The 25,838-nt window shown below is 38.4% G+C and overlaps 1 protein-coding gene across 2 annotated transcripts in view; it reads left to right on the top strand.

Annotated features, from left to right (window-relative positions):
• The window catches only part of LOC131767983 (1-acyl-sn-glycerol-3-phosphate acyltransferase delta), a 1,414,884-nt gene that overhangs the window by 608,799 nt on the left and 780,247 nt on the right, over nt 1–25,838 (top strand). For both annotated transcript variants that reach the window (XM_059083506.2, XM_059083510.2), the window contains exon 5: nt 8,887–8,970. In XM_059083506.2, the coding sequence (XP_058939489.1) occupies nt 8,887–8,970 (84 nt within the window). The remainder of the gene's footprint in view (nt 1–8,886; nt 8,971–25,838) is intronic.

The following is a 25,838-nucleotide window of genomic DNA, read 5'->3' as shown; positions in this document are numbered from 1 at the left end:
TCCACTGCAGGGGGCACGGGTTCAACCCCTGGTTGGGGAACTAAGATCCCTCATGCTGTACAGCATGGCAAACAATTTAAGAAAGGAAAGGAAATCTAAATAGGCCTATATGGTCAGAAACCAGGGCAAAAAGCTGAAGGTAAAGTGAAAGAAGACCAAGTGAAACAGCACGGGACAGTTCTCTATTGGTAGTGCTAAGAAACTGCACATTAGAATCTCATTCAGTGAACTGCCAAACTAACATTCGACAAAGCATTGTACACTAGCGTCTTCCAGTGAAGAGGGCTCTGTGAGTCCTTGACCGAAAGAATATGGTCGAGATGACATTGCCCCTGCTCTTGGGAAACACCTACAGGCGCGAGCAGCCCCTGGAAAGACCCCGATTGAGAAGAACGGAGGGCAGGAGCCTGGCACCGGTTGTCAGCCATGCAGCTGAGCCATTTTGGATGTGAACGCTTTGGTCCCTAGTTGAGCCATCCAAACTGACCACGTATGGAGCAGAATGGAACTGGCTCACCAAGCCCTACCCAGCCTAGTGATCAAGCTTTTATTAAAATGTGGGCAAGATTCTCCAACAAGAGCAACGACTTCAGATATTTCATGTTACAAAATAAGGAAAGATCCATGTTTTTATGATTAACAAATTTTGTAAAAAATGGAAACTCTTTCACAAAAATGCAGTACTCTTAAGGCATGCTAAATATGAGAGTTAAGTACTTGTGTAGAGGGCCAGGATCCTTAGGAAACAGTTCTGTGGTCACCCCAACACTTGAACAGATAATCACCTTAGGTTTTGAAGCTCTATAGAGTATAGATAGCATTAACATATTTTCACTGGGACTCAAGGTTGGTCTGGGCATGTGAAAATGCTACGTAAACAACCCAGTTCTCTACTAATGCAAGAAGATGGCAGTGCTGTTACTTTTATTGTGATCATTATTTTCCTGCTGGTTAACTGGAATTCACCTAATCATTTTTTCCCTCTTCTGCTTCCTTCTGTCCTATATAAAATAGTTTCAAAAGAAGGGTTAATTATTATTACTATACTATCAAAATTGGGAATCAAAATATTAACAAGAACTAGACTAGGAGTCTTCTTCAGGTCATTTTTTTATTTTTTAAATTACAATTCATGTCCTAATATCTCTTTTTCCATAAAATATTTGTAGAAACAGTTGAGCTAATATATGAACACTGGGTCTCTTTATGTAGTCTGTAGTATTCTATTTTTCTATATAATTAACTGTATTGAGACTTACAGTTGGGTGTTCAGAGGTAAAAGTCTGTAAAATATTTATGCTTTAAGAAATCACATGGGGCTTCCCTGGTGGCACAGTGGTTGAGAATCCGCCTGCCAATGCAGGGAACACGGGTTCGTGCCCCGGTCTGGGAAGATCCCACATGCTGCGGAGTGGCTGGGCCCGTAAGCCATGGCCGCTGAGCCTGTGCGTCCAGAGCCTGTGCTCCGCCACGGGAGAGGCCACAACAGTGAGAGGCCCGCGTACCAAAAAAAAAAAAAGAAATCACAGGAAATAAATTCAAAATTCAAGTTATAAAAGTATATACATTAAGTAAAGCACAAATATGTTTGTTTATAAAATGTACTTTAAATTTAATTTGCCAAAATAAATACATACTCTCTGGTTACATTCGTTACTTACTTCTTTATATCTCCTTGGCCATAAGATTATATTCTCTACTTAAAAGTTTAAAGGAATGACTTTAGGGAAGTGGTCAAATATTCACATATTTCAACTAGAAAGTATGTTTATGTAAAAAAAAATTAAAAATAGCCCAAGCACTTGGCAACTGAAGTCACATATTGAATTATCATTTCTTAAACTTTCATATCATGAAAGGTCTTTCTCCTCATCTATAAAAATAAGTGTGTCAGGGACAGACATGAAGGTGACCCCCAGTGATCTCCCACCTCCTGGTGTCCATGCTTTTGTGAAATCCCTTCCTCTTGAATGTAGGTGGTTCTGGTGATTTCCTTCTAACAAAGAGAATATGGCAAAAGTGATGAGGTACCTACCACTTCCCTGATCATGTTATATAAGACTCCCCTTTATAACATCTTAGAAGACTGCATCTTAGGGACCTAAGCAGATATTCTGCTGGCTTGTGAAGTAAGCAGCCACGTTTAGGAAGCCCACGTGGCAAGGAATGGTCTGAGGCCTCCAGCAGGCAGCAAAAAGCAGTGACAAGAGCTTTGAGGACCCATCCTTCTTCTCCAAACAGAATAAGCCTGCTTTATTTCTTCTATACTTTGGATTCTATACACAATTCATTGGAGGAAAGTTCTGCTTTAAAAGAAAACACAACTTTGAAAACCACAGATCGTTCAGTTTTATAGTTTTACAGATGAGAACATTAAAGCCTGATTCAATTAATGTATCTCTGAGTACTGACCATGTTTACATACAGCATTTTGCTACCCACATCAAAGTACATAGATATAAGTAGGGCATGGTTCTTCACTTAAGAATTCTGTAACTCGATGGTGCATGTTAGTAAACAGTTCACAGCCACAGAACTGGTTATTCTTTTGTTTTGATTGACAGTGGCTTGGATTATCCTATAATGAAAGTTATAGACTATTGCCTCCAAAGGCTATAAGGAGAAATTACTGAAGAGGTAAAGATGCTTAAAAAAAATTTTTTTTAATAGTTTCATTATGTGGATTGTTTTTTAAACCATATTGGCTGTGGTCCCTAATTGCCCCCCCCCCCCCACTTTATCATGTCTGGGTGCTGAATGGTAAATATAGAAATGGTTAACATTTGTTGAGAACCTGCTGTGTGCCTGGCATTGGCCTAATTTTTATATTTAATCCTTGCAATACCCGTTCTGGTATTACTCCATTTGTCCTGGGCTAGCTGTTCCCTGAGTGGTTGAGAGAACTTCCAAAGTTGCAGAACTACTGAGAGACAGGGCCTCAGTAAGTACTTGTTGAATAAAGAGTGGAATAAGATTCAGTTCCCTGTTATAAATTACGGAACAATTTACACTCAAGAAAGTGCACAGAATTTAAGGGTCCAGTTCTATGAGCTTTGACCGTTATGCACACCCATGTAACTACTACCCCAATCAAAATACAGCACATTTCCAAAAAACGTCCCCATGCCTTCTTCCAGCCAATACCTCCAGTCAAGACAATCACCTTCTGATTTCTATCACCAAAGATTAGTTGTTTTGCCGAAGTTTAGTATTATGAGCCTTTTAAAAAATTTTAGCCATCATACTGGCTAAGATGCGAAACCAAGTAAAATTGTATTTTGTTATTTTAATTTGCATTTTCCTGATTATTAATGATGTTGACTATCTTTTTATATGATTATTGGCCATTTTTATGTCTCCTTTTATAAAGTCTTTTGCTTATTTTGAATTAGGGTGCTTGTCTGTATGGTGCTATTTTTAAAGTTCTTTATATAGTCTAAAGATGAATTATTTCACAGATATACATATTACAAAGATTTTCTTCAATCTGTGGCTTGCATATTCATGTTTAATAGAGTCTTTTGATGAGTGGAAATTTTTTTAAATTTTCATTGAAGTTCAGTTTATAAGTTTCTTCATTTATGGTTAGAGCTTTATGTGTCCTTATAAAAAATATTCTTTCTGTTGCAAGGTTGTAAAGATGTTCTCATTTGTTTTCTTCTAGAAACTGTATGGAGTGAGGAAGGGATTTAGATACCGAAATTCAGTTGTTCAAGCACCATTTGATACAGATTCTCCTTCCCTTAGAGAATTTCCTTGGCAACTTCTCAGTTCGTTTTTTCCCAATACACTTTACTGAGAAATAGTTTGTGTAAAACAGACTGCCTCCATTTAAAGGGTACAATTTGAAGAGTTCTGACAAGTATATAATCCCACAAAACCACCATCACAATCAAGGTAGAGAACACTTCCGTAATCCCTATATTAGTTTGCTAGAGGTGCCATAATAAAGTACCACCAACTGGGTGGTTTAAGCAACAGAATTTTGTTTACTCACAATTCTGGAGGCTAGAAGTCTGAGACTAAATTGTCAGCAAGGTTGGTGTCTATTGAGACCTCTTGCCTTGGCTTATAGATGGTTGTCTTCTGTGCCTTCACGTGATCTTTTCTCTGTGCATGTCTATGTCCCAATTCCATCTGTTAAGGACATCTTTTAAGGACACCAGTCACATTGAATTAGGGTCCACCATAATGACCTCATTTTAACTTAATTACCTCTTCAAAAACCCTATCTCCCAAACAGTCATATTCTGAAGAGGATTAAGACTTTAACATATGCAGTTTTAGAGGACACAACTCAGCCCATAACACCCCCAAAAGATTCTTCATGCTCTTATGTAGCCCATTCCACCCGCTGCCCCACCCGAAAGCTACCACTGATCTGTTTTTGCCACTATAGATTTGTTTGCATTTTATATAAGCAGAATCATGCGTATATTCTATTTCATATTTGGCTTCCTTCCCTCACATAATTTTGGGAATCATCCATGGTGTTGCATTTATAAGTAACATAATACTGTTGATTATTGAGTAGTATTCCATTGGATGGATATACCACATTTTGTTTATCCATTCATATTTTGGGTAGTCTCCAGTTGGTGGCTATTATGAATAAAACTGTTGTGAGCATTTGTATACAATTCTTTTTGTGAACTCCTTTTCATTTATCTTAGGCAATTATCTAGGAGTGGAATGGCCAAGCCATGTGTTAGTTGTATGTTTAATAGTTTTAAAATGCCTAACAGATTTCCAAACTGGCTGTGTCATTTTATATTTGCACCAACAGTATATGTGTATTCATTTGTTTTATATCTGACCGATATTTGGTATGAATATTCCTTTTTAATTTTATTCATTTGAATGGGTGTGCTCAGTTAATTTACAACCTCAGTCTTTGTGGCTAGTCCATAAAACCTATAAGAAAAAGGATTCTTCTCTCGTTCTCATAACTGCATTCTTAGAGTTTAAGAGCTGTTTAATAAAGAGTTGTTTGGTAGATGTGTATTGGTTCAAAAGACTTTTCCCTATTATTTTCCCTGCTTCCTATTAAATGATTGCATTATTGAGTCTCTGCTATAATCACAGCACCATGCTTAGCTTTATTAGAAGCACAGATCTTAAAATCAAATGGAGGAAGATGCAGAACAGGGTTACTGTGTGACTAATGGAAATATCAATCATGCTTTAAGAGAGTTATAAGCAGCATGCCCTGGAACGTGAATGACCCATGGGGAATGGTTGGGTAATCTGGAAACTGAGAAAAAGGAAGAAATGAAGAACCCACTGGGTTAAGTCCAGTCCCTTGAAACTGGCATCTTATTGCTTATCTATGTACAAAATTAAACATAATCATACTTGGGGAGTTCTATTTTGAGAAATAAGAAATCCTGCTTTCAAGAATTGCCATTTTTAAATAAGTCAACATGTGCCAGGCACTGTGCAAAAGTCTTACAGGTGTTATTTCACTTAATCTTCATGAAATCCCTGTGAGGGAGGTATTTAATCCCTCACTTTTCAGATGAGGAACCCTAAGTTTAGAAAGTCAAAAAGAAACTTGCTCAAGATCATATAGCTAATAATTGGTGGAATTGGGATTCAACAGGTTGGTGAACTTTGACTCTCCTTCTCTGTATCATTTTGTTGCAGACAGAGAGGAAAAGTTAGGAGGGTGGATGGAAGCCTCTGAGTGTAGCTGTCTTAAAGACAGTTTTGCTGTCCTTGTATTATGTCAGTAGTATAATTTTCAAAATAATTTTAGTCCCTTAAATTTAATTATTCGACTTAGATGTTTGTGGAATCATTCAAGAGGCTATTTTAAATGCAACACAGTTGATGATAACCTGAGATAATTAGTAAAAGTGTAGTAAAAGTACTATTAAAATTACCCTTTTCAAAACCTGTAAATGCCAATACTTTGTAGAAACATTTTGTAAAACATAATGCATAATTTGTTTAAGGAGCAGTGTATATGCCCACCTATGAAGAACAGATTATAGAACTGATTTAGATAATTCAGGAAAAAGCCACACCTTTGCTTAAACTGCCTGTCTGAAGCTTGTCAGAGTGATATTCGGATGAGAATTAGTTAAGTACTTCAATTTTCCACTTGATTGGATGTGACAAGACATAGCTAAAATGACTTGTGGATTTGTTCTGGAATTCTTAAGAATAAATATTATTTTAAGACTCAAGTTTTATAGATTTTTATCACTGTTTATTATGCCACTGAGTCATTTTTCTGAACTTCTGATTTACATGCATCATATAAATGTATTTAAATAATATTCTGCTTCATGATTTTCAGCTGGTGGTAACATTAATCAAGACAAATCCCCAAATGTTGTAATTTTCCACTCTCTTACGGATTCAGACAACTTTAATCTCTGGATTCTATCAATGCCTTCTCAGATTTCACAGGTCGACAGTACTAAGGTTTTAATTGAAATAATTTCTCACTTGAGACCCAGAATGCAGCTACTTGTACAAATGAAAGAGATTATATGGTGGCCAAAATGCTGCTACAATATTTTGGAGTACTTTTCAATATGAACTTGGAACATTTTATTTACTATCAAGGAATGGCAAGCTTTTTCCATAAAGGGCCAGATAGTAAATATTTTAAGCTTATTGAGCCACAGCTCAATTTTGCCCTTGCTGTGCAGCAGCAGCATAGACAATACATAAATGAACAACCATGGCCGTGTCCAGTAAATTTCATTGTGGACATGGAGATGTGAATATCATTTACTTTTCGTGTGCCACAAAATGCTCTTCTTTTTATGCTTTTCAACCATTTAAAAATGTAAAACCATTCTTAGGTTGTGGCTGTACAAAGGCAAACCCTAGGCTGGATTTGGCCAACAAGGCCATTGTTTGCTGACTCCTGCTATAGATGCTCAAATAATTTATGTATTTTTCTTGGTTGTAACTACTACTGGACAAAAAGGAGAAAGTTTTCTAAAAAGCAGCCACACGATTCTTTATTAAGACATTTATTTCACACTGTTCTATCTGACATTTTTTTTTCTGATGTCTTTCTCCAATTCTATACCTTTGAGAGATGAAATACATTTTTTTTGTATTCTTTCCTTGATGCATTCTAATTCATAGCTCCCTTGTGCTGCCATGTGACTTGCAGTCCTTGTTAATCTTGTGGTCTTGACACCTTTCTTACTCCTATATAAAGCCCGTTAATTATAAATGCTTTACCCATGCAACTATTAAAACAATGTATGCAATGATTAACCAGTTAACATTTTCTATTTTCTAAAACTAGAAAGGAGCAAAGTTAAAACTGCTTTATAGGGGCTTCCCTGTAGGGGCCTCCCTGTAGGGGCCTCCCTGATGGCACAGTGGTTGAGAGTCCGCGTGCTGATGCACGGGACGTGGGTTCATGCTCCGGTCCGGGAAGATCCCACGTGCCGCGGAGCGGCTGGGCCCGTGAGCCTTGGCCGCTGAGCCTGTGCTCTGCAAAAAAAAAAAAACTGCTTTATAATGGCAGAAATTAACTGGGAAATTTGTTTTGTTTCTATTTTCAGGATGGTTATAGCAATAGCATTTAATACTAATAGTTTGAGTAGTATGGATAAACTAGCACACATCTTTTACTATGTTGAATTCTCATATCCAACAGAGTTCTATTCACTTTTATTACCTGTATGTTTTGTTATGGTCTGAGATCAAGAAGAAAATTGTGAATGAGTTTTCTGTAATTTCCTTGTACAACACAAGGGTTTGTCAGATAAAGTAGTACTTATGTGACAATTATAGGAATTGTTACATAAATGTTTTTGTTGCTTTTTGGGTCCTGAAAAATTAACGCATGAAAAATTCATATCTGTGATATGCACAGAAAGTTTCATTGCATTCTATGTTTCTAAGCTGGGGATCTGACCTTTCTATCTAGAAGACTTTTCGGATCTTCTGCTTGTTAAATTGTAACTTTCTCCCTGTTTGCTGCTCCACGTCTCACTCTGCTTTCTCTCCCGCCTCCTTTCTCCCGAGCCTTTGGGCTCCTCGTGGGCCTGCACGGCACAGAGGCCCCCTCCTCTGCTGCAGCCTATTGCAGATTTCCAGAAAAGTTTGGAACTCTCTTCTCAACCAAATTTCTGCCTTGTGTTTTTCTTAGTCCTATGGGTTTACACGTTGCTAGTTATTAACTGTAATTCTCACGGGGCCTCAGGAGGGAGAGGCGATAAAGGTGCCTGTTCAGCCTGCCGGCTGCGCCCAGTGGTCCTCCAGGCGTGCCTCCCCGCGCTCCACTGCTGCCCCCAAATAGTCCTTTGGAGTGAGACTTGCATGTGTGTTTTCATTTAAAAGTTATCAACGGAAACTGCAATGAACTTAAAATTATTTAAATTTTTAGACCATTAAATATAACTGCAATGGTGAAACTACTACATGTACATGTAATACACGTTTAGAGCAATATGCCAAATATCATCTTAGTACATTGATGAAAGTGGTTTTGTTTTTTTGGGGGGGGCGGTTTGTGGTACGCGGGTCTCTCTCTCTGTTGTGGCCTCTCCCGTTGAGGAGCACAGGCTCCAGATGCGCAGGCTCAGCAGCCATGGCTCAGGGGCCCAGCAGCTCCACGGCACGTGGGATCTTCCCGGACCGGGGCACGAACCCGTGTCCCCTGCATCGGCAGGCGAACTCGCAACCACTGCGCCACCAGGGAAGCCTGATGAAAATGGTTTTGACCTACCAGATCCCCCAGAAGGGTCCTGAGAACCCCCAGGGTCTATGTATCTTACTTTGAAAATCTTTGGATTACATATTACTTTCATTATCATTTTATAGCATAAACAGATTTTAGAAAATGTATTAGGGAATACATTTGAATTACAATTTGTGCACCAAGTATATGCTGTTTTTTTCTCAAAGGGTCCTTCTCGCTGGGAAGATGTCTTAATCCCAAACCAGATGAGTGGTGAATGCCAGTCTCCAAACTGCCCTGGGACTAGAGCAGTAAGTACTGGTCAAATCTGTTCTTTCGTTATGGCATCTCCAGTGTTTACTAGGAAATGAGATTAGAGACAAAACACTAATTGATTCTTCCCATTCACTTTTATATTTACAAAAAGTGTTATAAGATTCAAAAGTGTTCCTAATATTCACCAAAAATTCTGCCTGTATCATTGCCTTCCAGTGTCACTTTCCTAGAGACTTAACCACTTTGGGTGATTATGTTGAAACATGACAATTTAAATTCCTCACAAGGTGATATTCATGGAATATAAAGAAGATCCTGTTCAGAGTCTGACAAAAGAAAATAACAAAGCTATAATGTTCATCTTTTTCCTAATGCTGTGATATTTTACATTTACATTCCATATCATTCAAAATTGCTCTTTATACTTTCTTAGCAGTTTTCTGACATAGTGGGCTCTTAGAAAATTTAGAATGAATGGCCAGCTGTAAATGGAATCCCCATCCTCTGTTCTCTGCAATCCATTACTTCTTTGCAAACATACACCATATGTTTCATATAGAGAAGGTATTTCTGGAATGAGAGCCTAAGCACTGAAGTTATTTTTAAAATATTTTTTTTATTATGGTCGTGTTTATAATTTGTGTATTATACTTTTTACTTTGAAAATCCTTGGGTCCATCATAATCTGATTATATATATTTTCTGAGCTGTGAATACTCTTACGGCGCCAACACAAATGTCAAGTTAGTTCACAAACGGTCACAGCCAGCTGGCAGTTAATATCTTCTCTAAGGAACAAAGTCTGTCAACAGCAACAGGTAGAGTGTTTCAGCTAGGATCATTAGATGTGTCTTCTCTCGCCAATCTGCTGGATGATTGCAAGGCTACAGAGACAGCAGTGAGCAGCAGTAATGATCATTCTCCATCAAATGGGACTAGGGACACTGAACAGCTTTCTATTCATGCAAATCCTGAAGAAAATAATGACTTGTGCGTCACTCGCCGATATCGAGGCACAATACAGTCTTGCAAGTTTTCTATTGGGATGAAATTAAAGTATACATACTTTATAGGATAGATTTTCTTAAGTATAATTGTATTTGCGTGTATATATGTGGATGTAATATGTATATATTATAGTATACATGCCATGTAGATATAATTACATTTAATAATAATTTAAATCCTCTGGTGCATATGTCACATTATGATCTCCATATCATCTTTACAGCAATGTGAGCTCCTTTGAAAATCTACTTGTCATTGACAGTCTGACTGCTTCTGTGTACCTTCATATTAATTGGGAGGATTCAGCATAGCAGGATAGACAATCTTGCATCTTTAAGGATTTAGCTTCAAATTGGTCACAGGGCTACTGTGTTGCTAGGGCTGAGAATCATGACCTTTGCTTGTTGAATATTCACCTCGCCTATTTATCAGTATACAGAGCTTCGTATAAATCAGCTTATACTGAAGCTTTATTTCCGACAGCACGGTGAACTGACACCCTAAAAAATCCTTGCAGTGCACACTATATAAAAGTAGTGAATTGAATTCCAAACACATATTTTTAAAGAACAGCTGAGCTGACAACATAGTAAGGAAAAGGTCATATGCCAAAAAAGTAAGAGAAGGCTAGACTCCAGAAAGGAAACTGTGTAAGCTAAAGCCACTCACCACCGGGGGTTACAGCCTCAGACCAGCAAACGCTGGAGACTGCTGGTGAGTTTAGGGCCTCGTCAAGGTGGAAAGTGAAACCATAGAATTCTACATGAAGAACCTCCTGGAAAACATGATTTCCCCCTGGGATCAAGGGGAGAGAGGAAGGTTCTGGGGATAGTTGCCTATTTTGTTTTCACTCTAGGTAGAAATGTTACTCCTAAGAATTTGTAAGCACAGACCCATCTTTACCTGAGTTTGGGGCTAAATTTTACTCTTTCTGTGTGCACTTATATAAAGTCCTGAGTCTAGAATGTTGTTTAGGGTGGCCATGAGTTGGCAGTGCCAGGAACTGGGCTGAGACTAACCCAAATCCTCCCAAGGATGTGCTCTCAAATGAGTCCTAAAATAATTCCTTCAGATAAAGTTTCACAGAGCATGACCTAACAATCAGAAAAATCACAGATGGAAGCATGCCATCATGAATGGGAGAGAGCAGAGTTCAAACCTGGAAAGAACACAGAGATAAAGTTGCCTGGGAAAGACTAAGTGCGCTTAATGTGTTGAAAACATGAAAGCACACATATGATTAAAAAACAAAAGACTATCGGAAATATCCAGTCAGATTAAAAGATTAGATACACACACACACACATGCATGCCCACATGTACATACATGCACACAATAACACAAGAAATTCTAAAATTAAAAACTATAATAATTGACACAAAATTGACTAAATGGGCTGAACAGCAGGTAAATAGGTGAAAGAGCAATTCTAACTTAGATCTGAAATTTGCCCTGATAAAATTACTCAAAATGCAGGCAGAAAATATAACAGATTTAAAATATAAAAGAGGAGTTAAACAATATGGTGGATAAAATTAGATTTCCAGAAGAAAATAATAGAGAGAATAGTGGAAAGGTAATATTTTAAAAGATAATAAAGCAGCGCTTTCCACAATTTTTAAGACTCAAGAATCCCAAGGAGTAGGAATAAAATGAAAGCCCCACCTAAATCGATCACTGAAATTGCAGAACAGAAAGATTCTAAAAGCAGCAGAACGAGGGAGACTGGTTACTACACAGGAGAAACAATCGATAGTTATTAAACCAACAGCAACATCAGAAGGCAGGCGACACAGGAACAATATCTTCAAAATGTTGAAAGAAAATAAATGCCAAACTAAAAATGTATTTAAGAAAATCTTTTTAAAAACAAAAGACAAGATCAACAACCAGAAAGATATTTTCAGGTAAACAGAAACTCAGGGAATTAACTTCCATCCAAACCTTTCAAATATTTTTAAGTTAAATTATTTCAGAAAGAAAGAAAATGATCCCAGAAGGAAAGCCTGAAATGCGAGAAGGAACGATTGGAAAAAATGTAGAGAAACCCAAACAAAATGTAACAATCAGTCTTATGATATTTGATTAATGGAAATATATGTAAAGATAAATCAAGTTTCTGGACAATATCGCATATAAGCATCGAACATAAAGTTAAAGCATTCTAGGATCTTTGTACTTTTCACCAGAAAGGAAAGACAGTGACTAAAATTAAACTTGGTTTTGGTACATGAACGTTCATAGCAGCTGTGTTTGTAACAGCACACACTGGAAGTGACCCACGTGTCCAACAACAGGTGAGTGTGTAGATAAACGGGAAGAACCGTACAGTGGTTTGCTGCTCAGCGATAAAAAGGAAGTCACGGGCTTCCCTGATGGCGCAGTGGTTGAGAACCCGCCTGCCGATGCAGGGGACATGGGTTCGTGCCCCGGTCCGGGAAGATCCCACATGCCGCGGAGCGGCTGGGCCTGTGAGCCACGGCGGCTGCGCCTGCGCGTCTGGAGCCTGCGCTCCGCAACGGGAGAGACCACAACAGTGAGAAGCCCGCGTAACGCAAAAAAATAAAAAATAAAAAAAATAAAAATAAATAAAAATAAAAAGGAAGTCACTGTTGACACACGCTGTAACCCAGATGGTTTGCAAAATAGTTATGCTAGTGAGAGAAGCCAAACAGAAAAAGGAGATGCTGCATGATTCCGGTTATGTGAAATTCTAGAAAACACAAACAATCTACAGGTATAGAAAATAGATCAGTAGTTGCCTAGGGACTGGGTAGAGGGAAGTAGAGCATGAGGATGGGACTAAAAAGGGCCCAAGGAATCTTTGGGGATGAGAAATTGTTCAGTATCTTAATTGTGGTGTTGGCTTCATGGATGTATATGTATGTCAAAACGTAGGCTATTTATCCACGTGCAGTTTATTTGATGTTAATGATACCCCAGTAAAGGTATAAAATAACAACGCCAACATTTTATACAATTATGAGATTTCACATAAAAATTCAAACCTCAAGCTCATCCTGAAAAGCCATAAGATCAGGCAGCTCTGTGTTGGCCTCTCAGCCAGAGTTCCTCACCCCCGTGCACTCCTCAGCTGGCTGCCGAGGTGTGTTAGTGAACTTGAAGGCTTTCCTCTGGTGTGTAATTCTGAGAACACGTCACACTCCCGACACGTTCGGGGTTCTTCTCCCTTGTGAATTGTCTGGTGGTAAATAGGCTGCTTCTCCTCAAAGGGCTTTCTGAAAACCATGAGTTTATAGGTTCAGGGCTGGGTCTCATGTGCCTTGGCCAGGTTCAAGTCCTTGCTATCCAGTGCCCAGGCTTCCTCACCATGCCCCTGCTGGGGGACCACGTGGGGTTGGGGGCCTCAAGTCCCGGGGAGGGCAGGAGTGCAAAGTCGCCCAGTGCACAGCATGGTAGATGCCCCTCAGGGCGTTGTCACAAAGCCCCTCTTCTCCCAGGAGGGGCTCACAACCACACCCTGCAAGGTCATGGGTCCCATGCCAGGTTCATCACCTCCAAGTTCAGATGACTTCATCTGAACCATGACCTGGGGGCCTCCGCAGAAGCTGCCCCGTATAACCCACTGGGAAGCAATTCCTACCCAAGTGATCTAGTTATACCAGTCATTTTTAACATGAAACTCAAGTTAAAAATGCATTTAAATTGTATAAAATTACCATCTAGGGGATTGAAATACAATACAGGTGTCAAGTTAGAAAGAAGAAAGGGAAGGAGGGAGGGAGGGAGAAGGAAGGAAGGAAGGAAAGAAGGAAGGAAGGAGGGAAGGAAGAAGGAGGGAAGGAAGGGAAGGAGGGGAGGAAGGAAGGAAGGAAAGAAGGAAAAAAGGGAGAGAGTGAATTAGAGGAAAATGGGACAAATAAGTAGCACACACCAAAAAAAAAAAAAAAAAAAAACGGTAGAAATAAAACCAAATATAACTGTTAATGAAATTAAATGTAAATGGACTAACTAAAGTTTAGAAGACAGATTGTTAGACTGGATTAAGAGAAGAAAATCCAGCTTTATGGAGGTTACAAAAGGTGTACCTAAAACATATGGGGGGCTTCCCTGGTGGCGCAGTGGTTGAGAATCCGCCTGCCGATGCAGGAGACACGGGTTCGTGCCCTGGTCCGGGAAGATCCCACATGCCGCGGAGCAACTAAGCCCGTGAGCCATGGCCGCTGAGCCTGTGCGTCCGGAGCCTGTGCTCCGCAACGGGAGACGCCACAACAGTGAGAGGCCCGCATACCACAAAAAAAATAAATAAATAAAAAAAATAAAACATATGGGAACAAAAACATTGAAAGTGGAAGAATGGAAAATGATGTGCCACACAGTCACCGAACACAGCTGTTGAAACTATTTTAATTGCATATAAAATAGATTTAGGGAAAAAAAGCATTATTAAAGGTTAAGAAACATTATTAGAAATAGATTTCGATAAAAGGTTCAATAACCCAGAAAGATATAGTAGTTTAAAAATTGTATGATCTCAATAACATGGCTATAAAATACATTAAGGACAAATTGTCAGAATTAACAAATTGTACAGATGAAGCTGTAACCATGAGGGAAGATAGTGAGCTAACTCTCTGAGGAGTTGAGGGCTCCGGCAGTGCAAACTCAGGAGGCCGTAGCCTACTAACACAACCACTGAGCAGGGTGGCATCCTGAGTGCTACACCCAACCAGGGGGGGCACCCCTTTTTTGAGCACATATGGGACGTTTCAACAATTGATCATGTTTTAAGTCATTTAAATATCACTAATGGAAACATAACCATAAAAACCTCTTCAACATGGAAATTAAATTAACTTAGTTAAAAAAATCCAAATGGAAATATGGGATCAAACAATAATGAAAATATAACACATATCAAATCTTTTGGGATGCAGCTAAATTAGTATTTAAAGGGAGTATTTAGAACCATAAATGCTACTTTTACAAAAGAAGAGACGGTAACATTATTTAAAGATATTGTTTAAGAAAGGAGGAAAAAATTGTCATATCCAGCTGTTTTTTTTCCCCATATCTAATGAACATAAATAAATGTTGATTAAATAAAAGAAATGAAGGTATGCACACTTCTGAATAACTATACCAGTGGGTGGGCAGAATTGCTCAATATGAGACGTTTAATTCCTTCTTCTTTGCTCTTATCTTAAAACCATTTTTCTGGATTGTATTTTTATAGTGCAGCTAAATGTAAACCATGACTTCTATTTTCTAAAGCATTATGTGCTGTGTTTCTTTCTTAAGAAGGTGAGAAGATAGGTACTTTAAGTAGTTTATCATATTTAAATTTGTAGAGTATTTTTTTTTGCTGTATGCGGGCCTCTCACTGCCGTGGCCTCTCCCGCTGCGGAGCACAGGCTCCGGACGCGCAGGCTCAGCGGCCACAGCTCACGGGCCCAGCCGCTCCGCGGCACGTGGGATCCTCCCGGACCGGGGCACGAACCTGTGTTCCCTGCATCGGTAGGCGGACTCTCAACCATTGCGCCACCAGGGAAGCCCCTTGTAGAGTATTTTAAATGTTGACACTATTTTGTACACTATGTATTACATTATTATAAAAATGTTTAATTTCTATATATTAATTTCTATATATATCCATATATTTAAAATTCAAAAGAGCAGGGTCTATAATGTATTCATAATTAATATTTAGGCACTTAAAGATAATCTAACTAGGTCATTTTAAATAGCAGTAAACTTTCACCTTGGTTTTTAAGACTACAAATATAAACTTGACCCTGCCTACACTTTAGACAGAGAAATCTGAAACAAATTCAGTTCTACACTAGTCACTGTTATCTTAGAAGGAGCATCACATTAGTTCTGAAAGGCATCTTACCTTATTATAAAAAGAATTCTAGTCAACTCCAAGGGTGTGTGCTTGAGATTAAGAGGGACAGAATCAATTAGGCTTTTCTTTCCATTAGTGAAATTAATTCAACTTTGGATATGATATAGACTTTAAATTTTCTGTGTAAATCTTCATTTTATATTTTACCTATGATACCTTAGACAGTGAAGATATTTGTGTTTGCATGTGCGTTGGGGGATATATATTTTTCTTACTTGCACACATGTAGGCTAACGCATACCCAGAAACCTTACTCTCTAGGAATTATTCCTGAGTTCTGAATCATAACTTTGAAAAGTGAGTATTTCCTGTCCATCAAGCACTCTCCTGTGAAGACATTTGGCTTAGTGGTGCTTCTGTGGTAATGAAGGGTTTCTTAGCCAACTGTGAGATTGCTTTTTCCCTCACGTCTGACCGTGGGGTTTAGGATAAGGGATAGTCCCTGGGATGAAAAAGAAATCAATTATATCTTGTCTTACTCTGTTCAGTCTGCTACACCCAAAATACCACAAATTGGGTGGCTTATAAACAACAGATACTTATTTCTCACAGCTGTGGAGGATGGAAGTCCAAGATTCAGGCACCAACAGATTCAGGGTCCGGTGAGAGCCCACTTCCTGAGCCTGAGATGGCTGTCTGCTCCTTGTGTCCTCAAGCGGTGGACAGGGTGAGGGAGCTCTCAGGGGTCTCTTTTAATAAGGGCTCTGCTCTCATGACCTAATCACCTTCTAAAGGCCCCAACTCCAAGTACCATCACAGTGGGAAACAGGTTTCAACATAGGAATTTGGGGAAAACACAAACATTCAGATCATAGCAAACCTCAAAGTAATAAATAACCAAGGTCGTGATTTTTATGCTTATTAAGGGGTGTTGATTTCACTACTTAGCCTATAGCATGCATTGTATTTTATGTTTTTGAGAAGTAATATTTACTGAAATTCTGTGTAAAACAATACAAAACTTTCTTTTTTAGATTGCTTGATTTTGACCAGAGTTAAGCTCTTTTACATAGAACTTTTCTTTCTTATCAGAAACAGTTGAGATGAATCTGTTAAAATAACTCAAAGACTTATTTCAAGTGAACCTTGATACTAAAAACTATCCCCTGAATTATAATAAATGACATAATTATTAAACTCAGTGCAGCAAATGGAGAGTTTTCATCTTACTCAACAAGCAATTTATTTCTTGCATTTTCCCTGTTAGGCTCAGTATATGTCAACTGGAACATTAGTTTGAATACAAGTTAATTAATATTCATAGTCTCTATCTTTGATTTCATCTTCTGGGAAGATGTTGACCAGAACAAAATGAATAGTAAATAAGTGTCACCTAATACTGTACAATTTTTTATTTATAGGTCATTTGCATGTTTTATGTCCGAAAAGTTTCTTATTAATGTTTTAGTTTACTCAAATTACTATCCTTGAAGGGCTCTGTGTTTCTTTTGGTTGCTTTTTGTTGTTGTTTTAGGCTTGATTAGTATCTCACAAAATGAGTCTCAGGATTTCTCAGGATGGTTTCCTGGTATAAACTATATGTTCTCATTTTTTCCAATATCTAATAATAATGGAAGGTTGGCTTTGTTTCGTTTTTAAGAGAAGGTCTGAGGCTGACCACGTGTCCCTGAGGTGGTCACAAATGAAAGCCTCCTTTTGCACAATGTAAAGGGAGCTCCATATGCTTCTGTTGCCCAAACTCATCTGCATAATGCAATAACCAACGTGGCACAAACATCTCCAAATATGTATTTAAACAATCCCAACTCTTGTGGTTCCAGGGGAGCCATTGAACCCAAAGGGCTGCTGGGTGCTTAAAGGTGGAGGGTGGAGAATGGAAACAGAAGTAAAAGAGGAGAGAACACATTGACTCCTCTCTCGTTCTGCCCCGCTCTGGTCAAGGAGAAATGGCCTCCCTGCCCCTACACTGTTCCCTACACTCATATTTTCTAAATTCCAAATAACATTGAAATCTGAACGTTTTGCAGTCAAACTCAGATTATGATTGAATGGTATCTAAGTGGGACAAAATGTTCTTTGTTTTCTGACATGCAATTCGGGTGACAAACTAGAAACTTCTTACAGCATTTTTCAAAAACTGATCAAGTATTCAGACTCAAGGACAGTTCATTTCTAAATCAAGTTTTGAGTACTTGAAAACAAAAAGTGTCATTTTTTTAAAAATTAAGGTAAAATTGAAAGGTACATATTTTATTATGGAATTGGCTGTAATTTTGCAAATTTAAATAAAAATTTTGTTTATAAATAAGTCTGCTATGAAAAAAATGTGTCATTTTTTAAGAGTACTAAAGAAATTGAGGTAGTTTTTAAGAACCCACAGGTATTTGTGCAACTCTGAAGTCTAGACTCAATTCCATTCAAGTTTTCTTTTTCTGTGACATAACCCCATTTTTATCTGGGCTCTTTTATAACTTAGTGGAAAATTAAATCAACAGTCATCTTCAAATGGTATTGTTAAAGACTCTTGTACTGTTACATGAAAAAAACTAATCAGCAAGGAAGGAAAACCAGGTACCAGAAATCCGTGCATGTATATATAGCAGAATACCTATGCACATGAGATAACCAATACCCACAGTGTAGTCACACAAACATAACCTTGGTTTAGTTTATGATGCCATTTTTTTAAGCAAATGGGCGGTTTCCATAATGTATATTTTAAACATTGAAAATAATTCTTGCCTCCTCAATTCCAGGAAAATTCTGTTGTGTGTGAATTGTAAGTTGTTTTTTCACTTGATGATCTGCGATTCTCTGTGCTATAATTTGTATCTTATTTCGTATACAGAAGAAAATCATGCATATTACCACAATGCTGTTTGGATACGATCAACTTTTATCATCCCCAGAGGCTTCAAAAGTTAATTTTGAAATCCTTAATTTCTCATCTTTCCATGGAATGATTCCAAAGCCAGATATTTCAGTGAGAGGCTGTGTTGAAGTTTTGTTGTGGCTTTAGACAAGCGCCCCAGACAACGAAGACACAACAAAGGAATTTATCATGATTAACCAGAAAAAGGTGCACTTCAAGAGTGTTAGGTTTTAGATTAGGGGAGAAGGTATATGGATCTACCAGAGAAGATAGCAATAGATGTAATAAGATAATTTCAGTAGATTTACAAATGAAATTCTGAGAACTGGAGCAAAGAAAGATTAACTACTACTATAAACATCACTGAATGTTTCCACTGGGACGGTAGATGAGACCTAAATGGAAATATCAGGGATTGGGGACTGGAGGTCAGCCTGCGATAGCCTCCGTGCAGACGCACAAGAGGCTAACGGAGTGAGAAGAGTAGACGGAAGGTGTGGTAGTAATGGGCCAAGAGAATGAGGCCTCTGCTTCTCAACCGGAAATCACCCTCTTGATCCTTCAAGCAGGTGATCGATGGCTCTTGGAGACACACACTTCATCATGCCTTGACGGCGGTCATCAAGAAACCATCATCCCTCTTATCCAGGTCAAGCTAGCTCTCAAAAAGTTATCAAGGGCCATGATAAAATTTAGTTTTTCAGATATATGCTGAAAAAAATATACTTAAAGCTATTTTACTGAACTTGAGAGGTAGAATAGAAAATATAAACATATGGAGAATAAAATCAAAACTGAGAAGAATTTCATGCACTATTGACCCACATGTAGTGAAACGTTTACTTCCACTATTATTTCTTAGAAAACGAACATAGTTTGGGGTCCTCAGATCTGAATTTCCTAAAGTAGGTAATTATCATCCCCCTCAGTACTCAGAGTTCTAGAAAATAAACTCAGTGCTGACCATAATACATGAGTGTTTTTATGAGATGAAGACAAAACTTTTATGTTTAAAGATTGAAAAGCAAAATATACTTTAAAATGTGTGTGTTTCCATTCAGAGAAATATAGTTATTTTCATAACAAGTATTTATGTGTTATGTTATGCGCTGTGTAGTAAACAAAGACTGACCTTCAAGCAGCGGAAGTCTGGTTGGGGAGATAAGACTTTACAGAAATGACTGCAACCCAGATTCAGCAACACAAGTAAAATATGCATATTGAGCATGTCTTCTATGCCAGGCTCTAGGAATAGAAAAGGGAATATTTTATTTACTGCTCTCATCATTTGGGGAAAATGTGAGGGTGGGGTCGGACATGTAGGGCAGTGATGATTTTTACCACGAACTACATCTTGATAAAGACAGATAGGAAGGAGTGTAATGTAAAAGACTGCACTTAGTGAATAAGGGAGAAGAAATAAGAGAAATCGGTATATCACAGAGGCCATGAGACAAGCACAAAAAAGTGTTCTGTGGGCGTTCAGAGAAGGGAATTCCTTTAACGGAGATGACCAAAGAAGGCTTTGTGGAGGAGGCGGGCCTGAGGCATGGGTAGTGGAAATTCCACAGGTAGTGATGACCTCAAGGTTAGGAGCATTTTGTGAGGCAGAGGAAACGACAGGAATAAAGAGATAGAAAATGAAGGGTCATTCATCCCATGAAGTACTGTCAGCTGCCTGCTGTCTGGTCGATAGTAGGCTCAGCACTCCTGTGTGTGCCAAGTCAACCTCCTCTGCTTCCACGGAGGTCCTCTCAGCCCTGATGACCTTGGACTTATCACGAGGAAAGACGGAAAAGAAGCCCAGGGTGTTACAAGGGTGTGAAACAGGGCGTCTGCCTAGAATCTGTGAGTAGGGCACCCGTGACTGGAGGAGTGGAGGCGAGCCCTGGGGTCTGCAGGCTGAGTCAGTGACCGGTGGCGGAGCGGGAGGGTAACTTCCGGCAGGGAGGACCCTCTTGCAAGAGCCCTGCTGTGGAGGCTCCTTGGGGTAATTTGGAGGTGACAGAGGAACGGGAGGCAGTGCGTTTTTTCCCTTTTGTGTGTTTGTTAGTTGTTTTGTTTGTGAGTTTTTAGGTGGAGGATTATGACTAGTAATAGAAGGAATCTCACTACGCGGAAGTTTGCATATTTTGAGGCCGAGACGGAACTTGAGCTGGTTGCTGTGAGCAGTAGGATAAAGAACAAAGAAGGAAAAGGAAAATCTTGAGGTATAAAAACAAGAGATGATTTTTATATACTTTACTATCTTAAATGCCTGGTAATGTGTGAATAAGGGTAAATGAGGATTGGCAATTTGCCTTCCTTAAAGCTAGAAACAACATACAAATGAACTTTTAGTTTAGCCCCGGTTAGAAGCACCACACTTTTCTTGTATTTATTGGGTCATTAAGAACAGCCATTTGGTTGTCTTCTGTCTTATCTGTTCACGTTTCTCCAGTATGTTCCTCAGTGAGGGTCTATTTAGTGGCTGATTGGAATTCTATTTTTATTGGTGACTCTCTGTTATCTGTAATTGCCAGAAGTAGATGATCCAGTATAAAGAGTTTCTTCTCCACTCCCTTCTTGTCAACCTTACTGGAAAACTGAGACCTTTTTCTTTTGCCATTAACTTTTGAAAATATTAGAGGGAAAAGAAAATGGGTTACTGTGTGGAGTAAAATTTGAGACTGTCTGAGAATCCATCCCTTCTTAAGGATAATGCAGTTGACTGGTATCGTATGCTGCGCAGTTTGAGGAGTGCGCGACTGAAAGCTGGGAAGTCTGTTTGCAACTCCTTCGGTTTCTATGTGCATGTCGATTAACTTCTGTTCATTTCCGGTTCTCCAGCTGGACAGCAAAGATATCCATCACTCTTGAAATTTCACTGAGTGTTTGTGGAGATTCAGGACTCAAAAAAGCTTCCTCAGTTTAAAAAATGAGCGACGTTCTGTTGGGATCATATAGCTGTTGATATCTGTCGATTTTCATACCTTATTCAGAAATGCCTGTATTTTCCTGGGTCCTAGCATTGTCATTTTTCCTCACAGTTACCTAATTTATTAATTTTATACCTGCCTTATACAAACATACGATTTCTGTCAAAGAACGATTTCTCCATGTGTTTTTATTGACCATTTCGTTAAAACTTACACTGATGTTCACAGTTATAAATATCATTAAATGACTTTATGTTAAGCAGTTAAGTCATGTCACTCAGTACGATGTCCAATATATGAAGACCATTTAGAGAATCAATTCTAATTTAGTATTTAATAGTGAATGCTAATAATTATTATAATGCATGCATTTAAATTTGGACATTTTCTTGATTGAATAATGAAATGCTTTAAATGAGCTCATTACTTAAGGACTGCAATTCTCATGCATCTTATGAGATAAGATGTTTACCTCATATTGATATAAGCAGATATCAATGGAGAAAAATGCATAGTGGGGTTCATTGCAGGGCAGTGGTTACAGCATATGACTCTATAAGAACAAAACCACAATAGAAATACAAAAAGTACATTTTTTTGGAGTTGAGCTAAAGAAGCTCCTTAGAGATGGCTTCTGTTTACTCTTATGGAATAAGCAGAGTCAACTGAATTGTTTTATAACAATTCAGTGGCCACTGTAGAATAGGGTTCATCACCCGTAGTTATGGGACTAGATGAATCTATGACTATGAGATCCCAAGAGAGCAAATAAAAGAAAGATTACCCAGACCAGAGGATTAGTTAGGATAGTATAAAGTCATGATTACTACAAACTAGGACTTATAATCCACTAATTCTGGTTACGATGCACTGTTTAAAGCATGGTTCTTTAGAAATCATGGAATGCCATCGTACTGATAACTGCGATTTAGTCTGAGTTTTCCACATTTTCTTTTCAACTGTCACAACTAAAGTACTTCCTAGGATTCTGCCATGGTTATCATAGCTGCTGTCCCTCCAAAAAAAAAAGCCTAAACAAAACTAAACAACAATTATAACCAAACCCTTCATCATGGTGAAAGCCAATCTCTATCTAAAAAGAGATAGCAGGAAAGAGAGAAGGGGAGGGGCCAGAGGAGGTAATTAAATAAGCTGAATAAATGAAAATTCATGACTCTCTTCATCAAATGTTTCTTTGTGGCTGGAGACATGTCGACGAGAAGGTCTCCAGCTGGTAAGGACTACCATGGATCTGACCGAAAAGGTTTACAGGTTCAGGAACTAACTTCCGCGACTCAAACCTTGAAGAGGCTAACTCATGGGCTAACCAACACACGAAAGACATTGTTGATGCACCGTGATGTTGGTTCATTAATGTATGCTCTGGGAGCAGCATCTTGAACTGCAGAGTATTCATACCTACCTTCCCAGATACCTTTGTTTTCCTCCTCCCTTCTGTTCCCCTCCCTCTTCTTCTGTCTCTCCTTTTGTTTTAAAACGTGTCTGCACAGTCTTTGACACACCTCTCGTCAAATGTTGGAGTCTAATTCCCCAGCCCTTGGACCTGCGTCAGCCTTAGTGACCTGTTTCTGAAGAATAGAAGACAATAGAAGTGATCCTGTGTTACTTCTGAGACTGGGTGACAAAAGTCACAGTAATGTCTATCCGGCTTTCTCCTTGGGACACATACACGAGGAGCCTTTAACCAAATGGAAAATGCCTGAGAGACCATATGGAGGGGGCACGTGGAAGTAGCCAGAGGTGACCAAGGGGCCCAGGGGTTCCCTTGACCAGCAGGTTAGCCTTCCAACTGCCGTCTGTGTCAACGGTCAGCCTTCAGACCTGGCTCCTGAGCCTCCCCAGCTGCTGCCACAGGAGCAGAGATTAGCAGTCTCCACCAGACCCCACTTAAAGTGCAGATTTGTGAGCAAAATAAATTTTAAAAAATTTCAAACCGATAACACTTGGGGTGGTTTGTCGCACCGCAACAGATAACTGGAATACCTCCCATAGCGTTCTCCATGATCGTGTGATTATACCAAAGGCCACACACACTCTCATATATAGATATGTGTGTGTGTGTAGGTCATAGTTTTATAAAAGCGGGTTCAAATTAGAAATCAGACAATGATTTGATGATGAGAGTATCACAGTAGAATTATATGGACTTGAGAAAGAGCTTATTCATGCCGGGCTTGATCATTTGTATACCTGAAGCATGTCTTTACGTTGGATAGTGTCTTATAAACAATAACAGGCACTTTCCAGTCAACTCCCCCACTTATTAGATATCAAAGGCACCATGGGGTCATGCCAGAGGAATTAAAATGCAGCTATATATCTATCTAATTTAATCCCATCATCTCTACCTGAGGCTGCATCCTGGGCTCTGAGATATCTGTATGTATTTCCCAAGTCACCATTAACAATATATTTCCAAATGATTTTTTTCTGATGGTTCATTTTCACTGTGGTTAGTGTGTAGCTCAGCAGACAGGAGCATGGCCAGTGGAGTCAGAGAAGCTTAATCTGAACTTTTGTTCTGATACTTACAGTCTTATGTTCTTGGACAAAATCCTTGTGCCCCTATCAGGCTCCTCATTTGTGAAACAGTTATCAGTGCCTTTTATACAAGGTGGTTGGAAGGATTCAGTGTGATCAAGGCTATATCAAGTGCTTACCTCAGAGCCTCTCGTTGTAAGGGATCAATACATTGTAGCTATTATTACCATAGTTGTTCCTATTCTAATATGTTGACTTTTACTAGACTTGATCTCTGGCCTTTTCCACCAGTACTGTGGTCGATTGACAGTCATTCCCCTGCAGTTGATTGTCGTTTGTACAAATAACACAGAGTATTCAAATCGATAAAATTGCTCTGACAATAACTTTGTAGCAGACTGCAACATCTGTAGTTTCCTTAAATAAAAATGTACTCAATTTGCATTTTATATAATACATGCAAGATTGTGACATAGATAAAATCCTCTACCAGCTGATCTGGAGGAAAAAAAAAATAACTTAGTCATAATGACTTAGAAAAGCATTGCTGTTGATTTTTTTTTCAGAGCCATGCACCAGCAGGATTATTGTTATAATATATTATTGTATTTGTTATACTCAAAGTGCAATTTAAAGTTATGATACCTCCATTATTTTCATAATAAATGTTGCTTTTAAGATTATAAGAACATGATGTGGGCTGAAAAAAATAGCCATCATACTTTCATATAAAGAAAAGGCTAAAAGTCATGTTTAATCAAACCACCAGAAGAAAATCACTGTTAACACTGGATGTACATTCTAGATGGTTTTCAAGGTGTACATGTGTATGTGCACATGAACACACACACATTTTTTTAGTGAACTCATATCTTACATATTATTTTGTAACTTGTATCTTCTACTTCATATAGTGTACTCATTTTTCTATCAATAGATAAAAGTCTACATGATCATTTCATGATTGATACCATTCTATTCTGCTGAAGGGGTCCGCCATCAGTGAGTATTTAAGCTGCTCTACATTTCACTCCAAGAGCCACACTTTCATGATCTCTCTTATGTACATCCCTAAAAACGTGTATGGTCACATTTTAAGAATCTAATTTTAGAAGAAGAGTTGCTGCGGCACAAGTATTTTTCATTTAAAGTGTTATCACGCGAATTCCAGTAGTTCCTCGGGAAACTTTGCACTTGTTTTCACTTTCCCTAAAACTATTAGAACAGTTTCTTCACATCCTTTACAACTAGGTGCTTTCATTCTTAAGTTTTTGTCAGTGTTTTTGGCGGAACACTGTACCTCATGTTAAATTGCCTTTTTCTAATTACTAGGAAGCTCGCGTAGGTTTCCATTGTTTATTGCTCATTATTGTGGCTATTTCCTTTCTTATAATTACCCTTTGTAAACATTTCTTATAGTAACCTTTTACTTATCATATATGTTGCAAATATTTTTCGCCAGTAAGTAATTTAATTTGAAAGTGCTTTAGAACTAGTTAAGCTGTAAATTTTGATGGAGTGAAATGTATTGTCTTCTCTGTAGGATTATGTCTTTGCAGTCATCCTTAGCAGAATCTTATTGACACACAAGATCATTATAGATATTTACTGAAAATCTTTCCTAGTTATTTTATTTCCAAGTCTCTCTTTTTTAAATATTTGATGAATGTAGATTTAATTTTAGTGTGAAGGGTTTTATATGAACCTAATTTTACTTATTGCTCCTCCCCAAACCTACAGTTTACTTTTTGGGCATCATTTATTGAATAAAG

Source organism: Kogia breviceps, chromosome 13, assembly GCF_026419965.1.
Source record: "Kogia breviceps isolate mKogBre1 chromosome 13, mKogBre1 haplotype 1, whole genome shotgun sequence".
NCBI classification, from domain to species: domain Eukaryota; kingdom Metazoa; phylum Chordata; class Mammalia; order Artiodactyla; family Physeteridae; genus Kogia; species Kogia breviceps.
The sequence above is the reverse complement of the archived record's forward strand: the minus strand, read 5'-3'. Positions and strand labels throughout refer to the sequence as shown.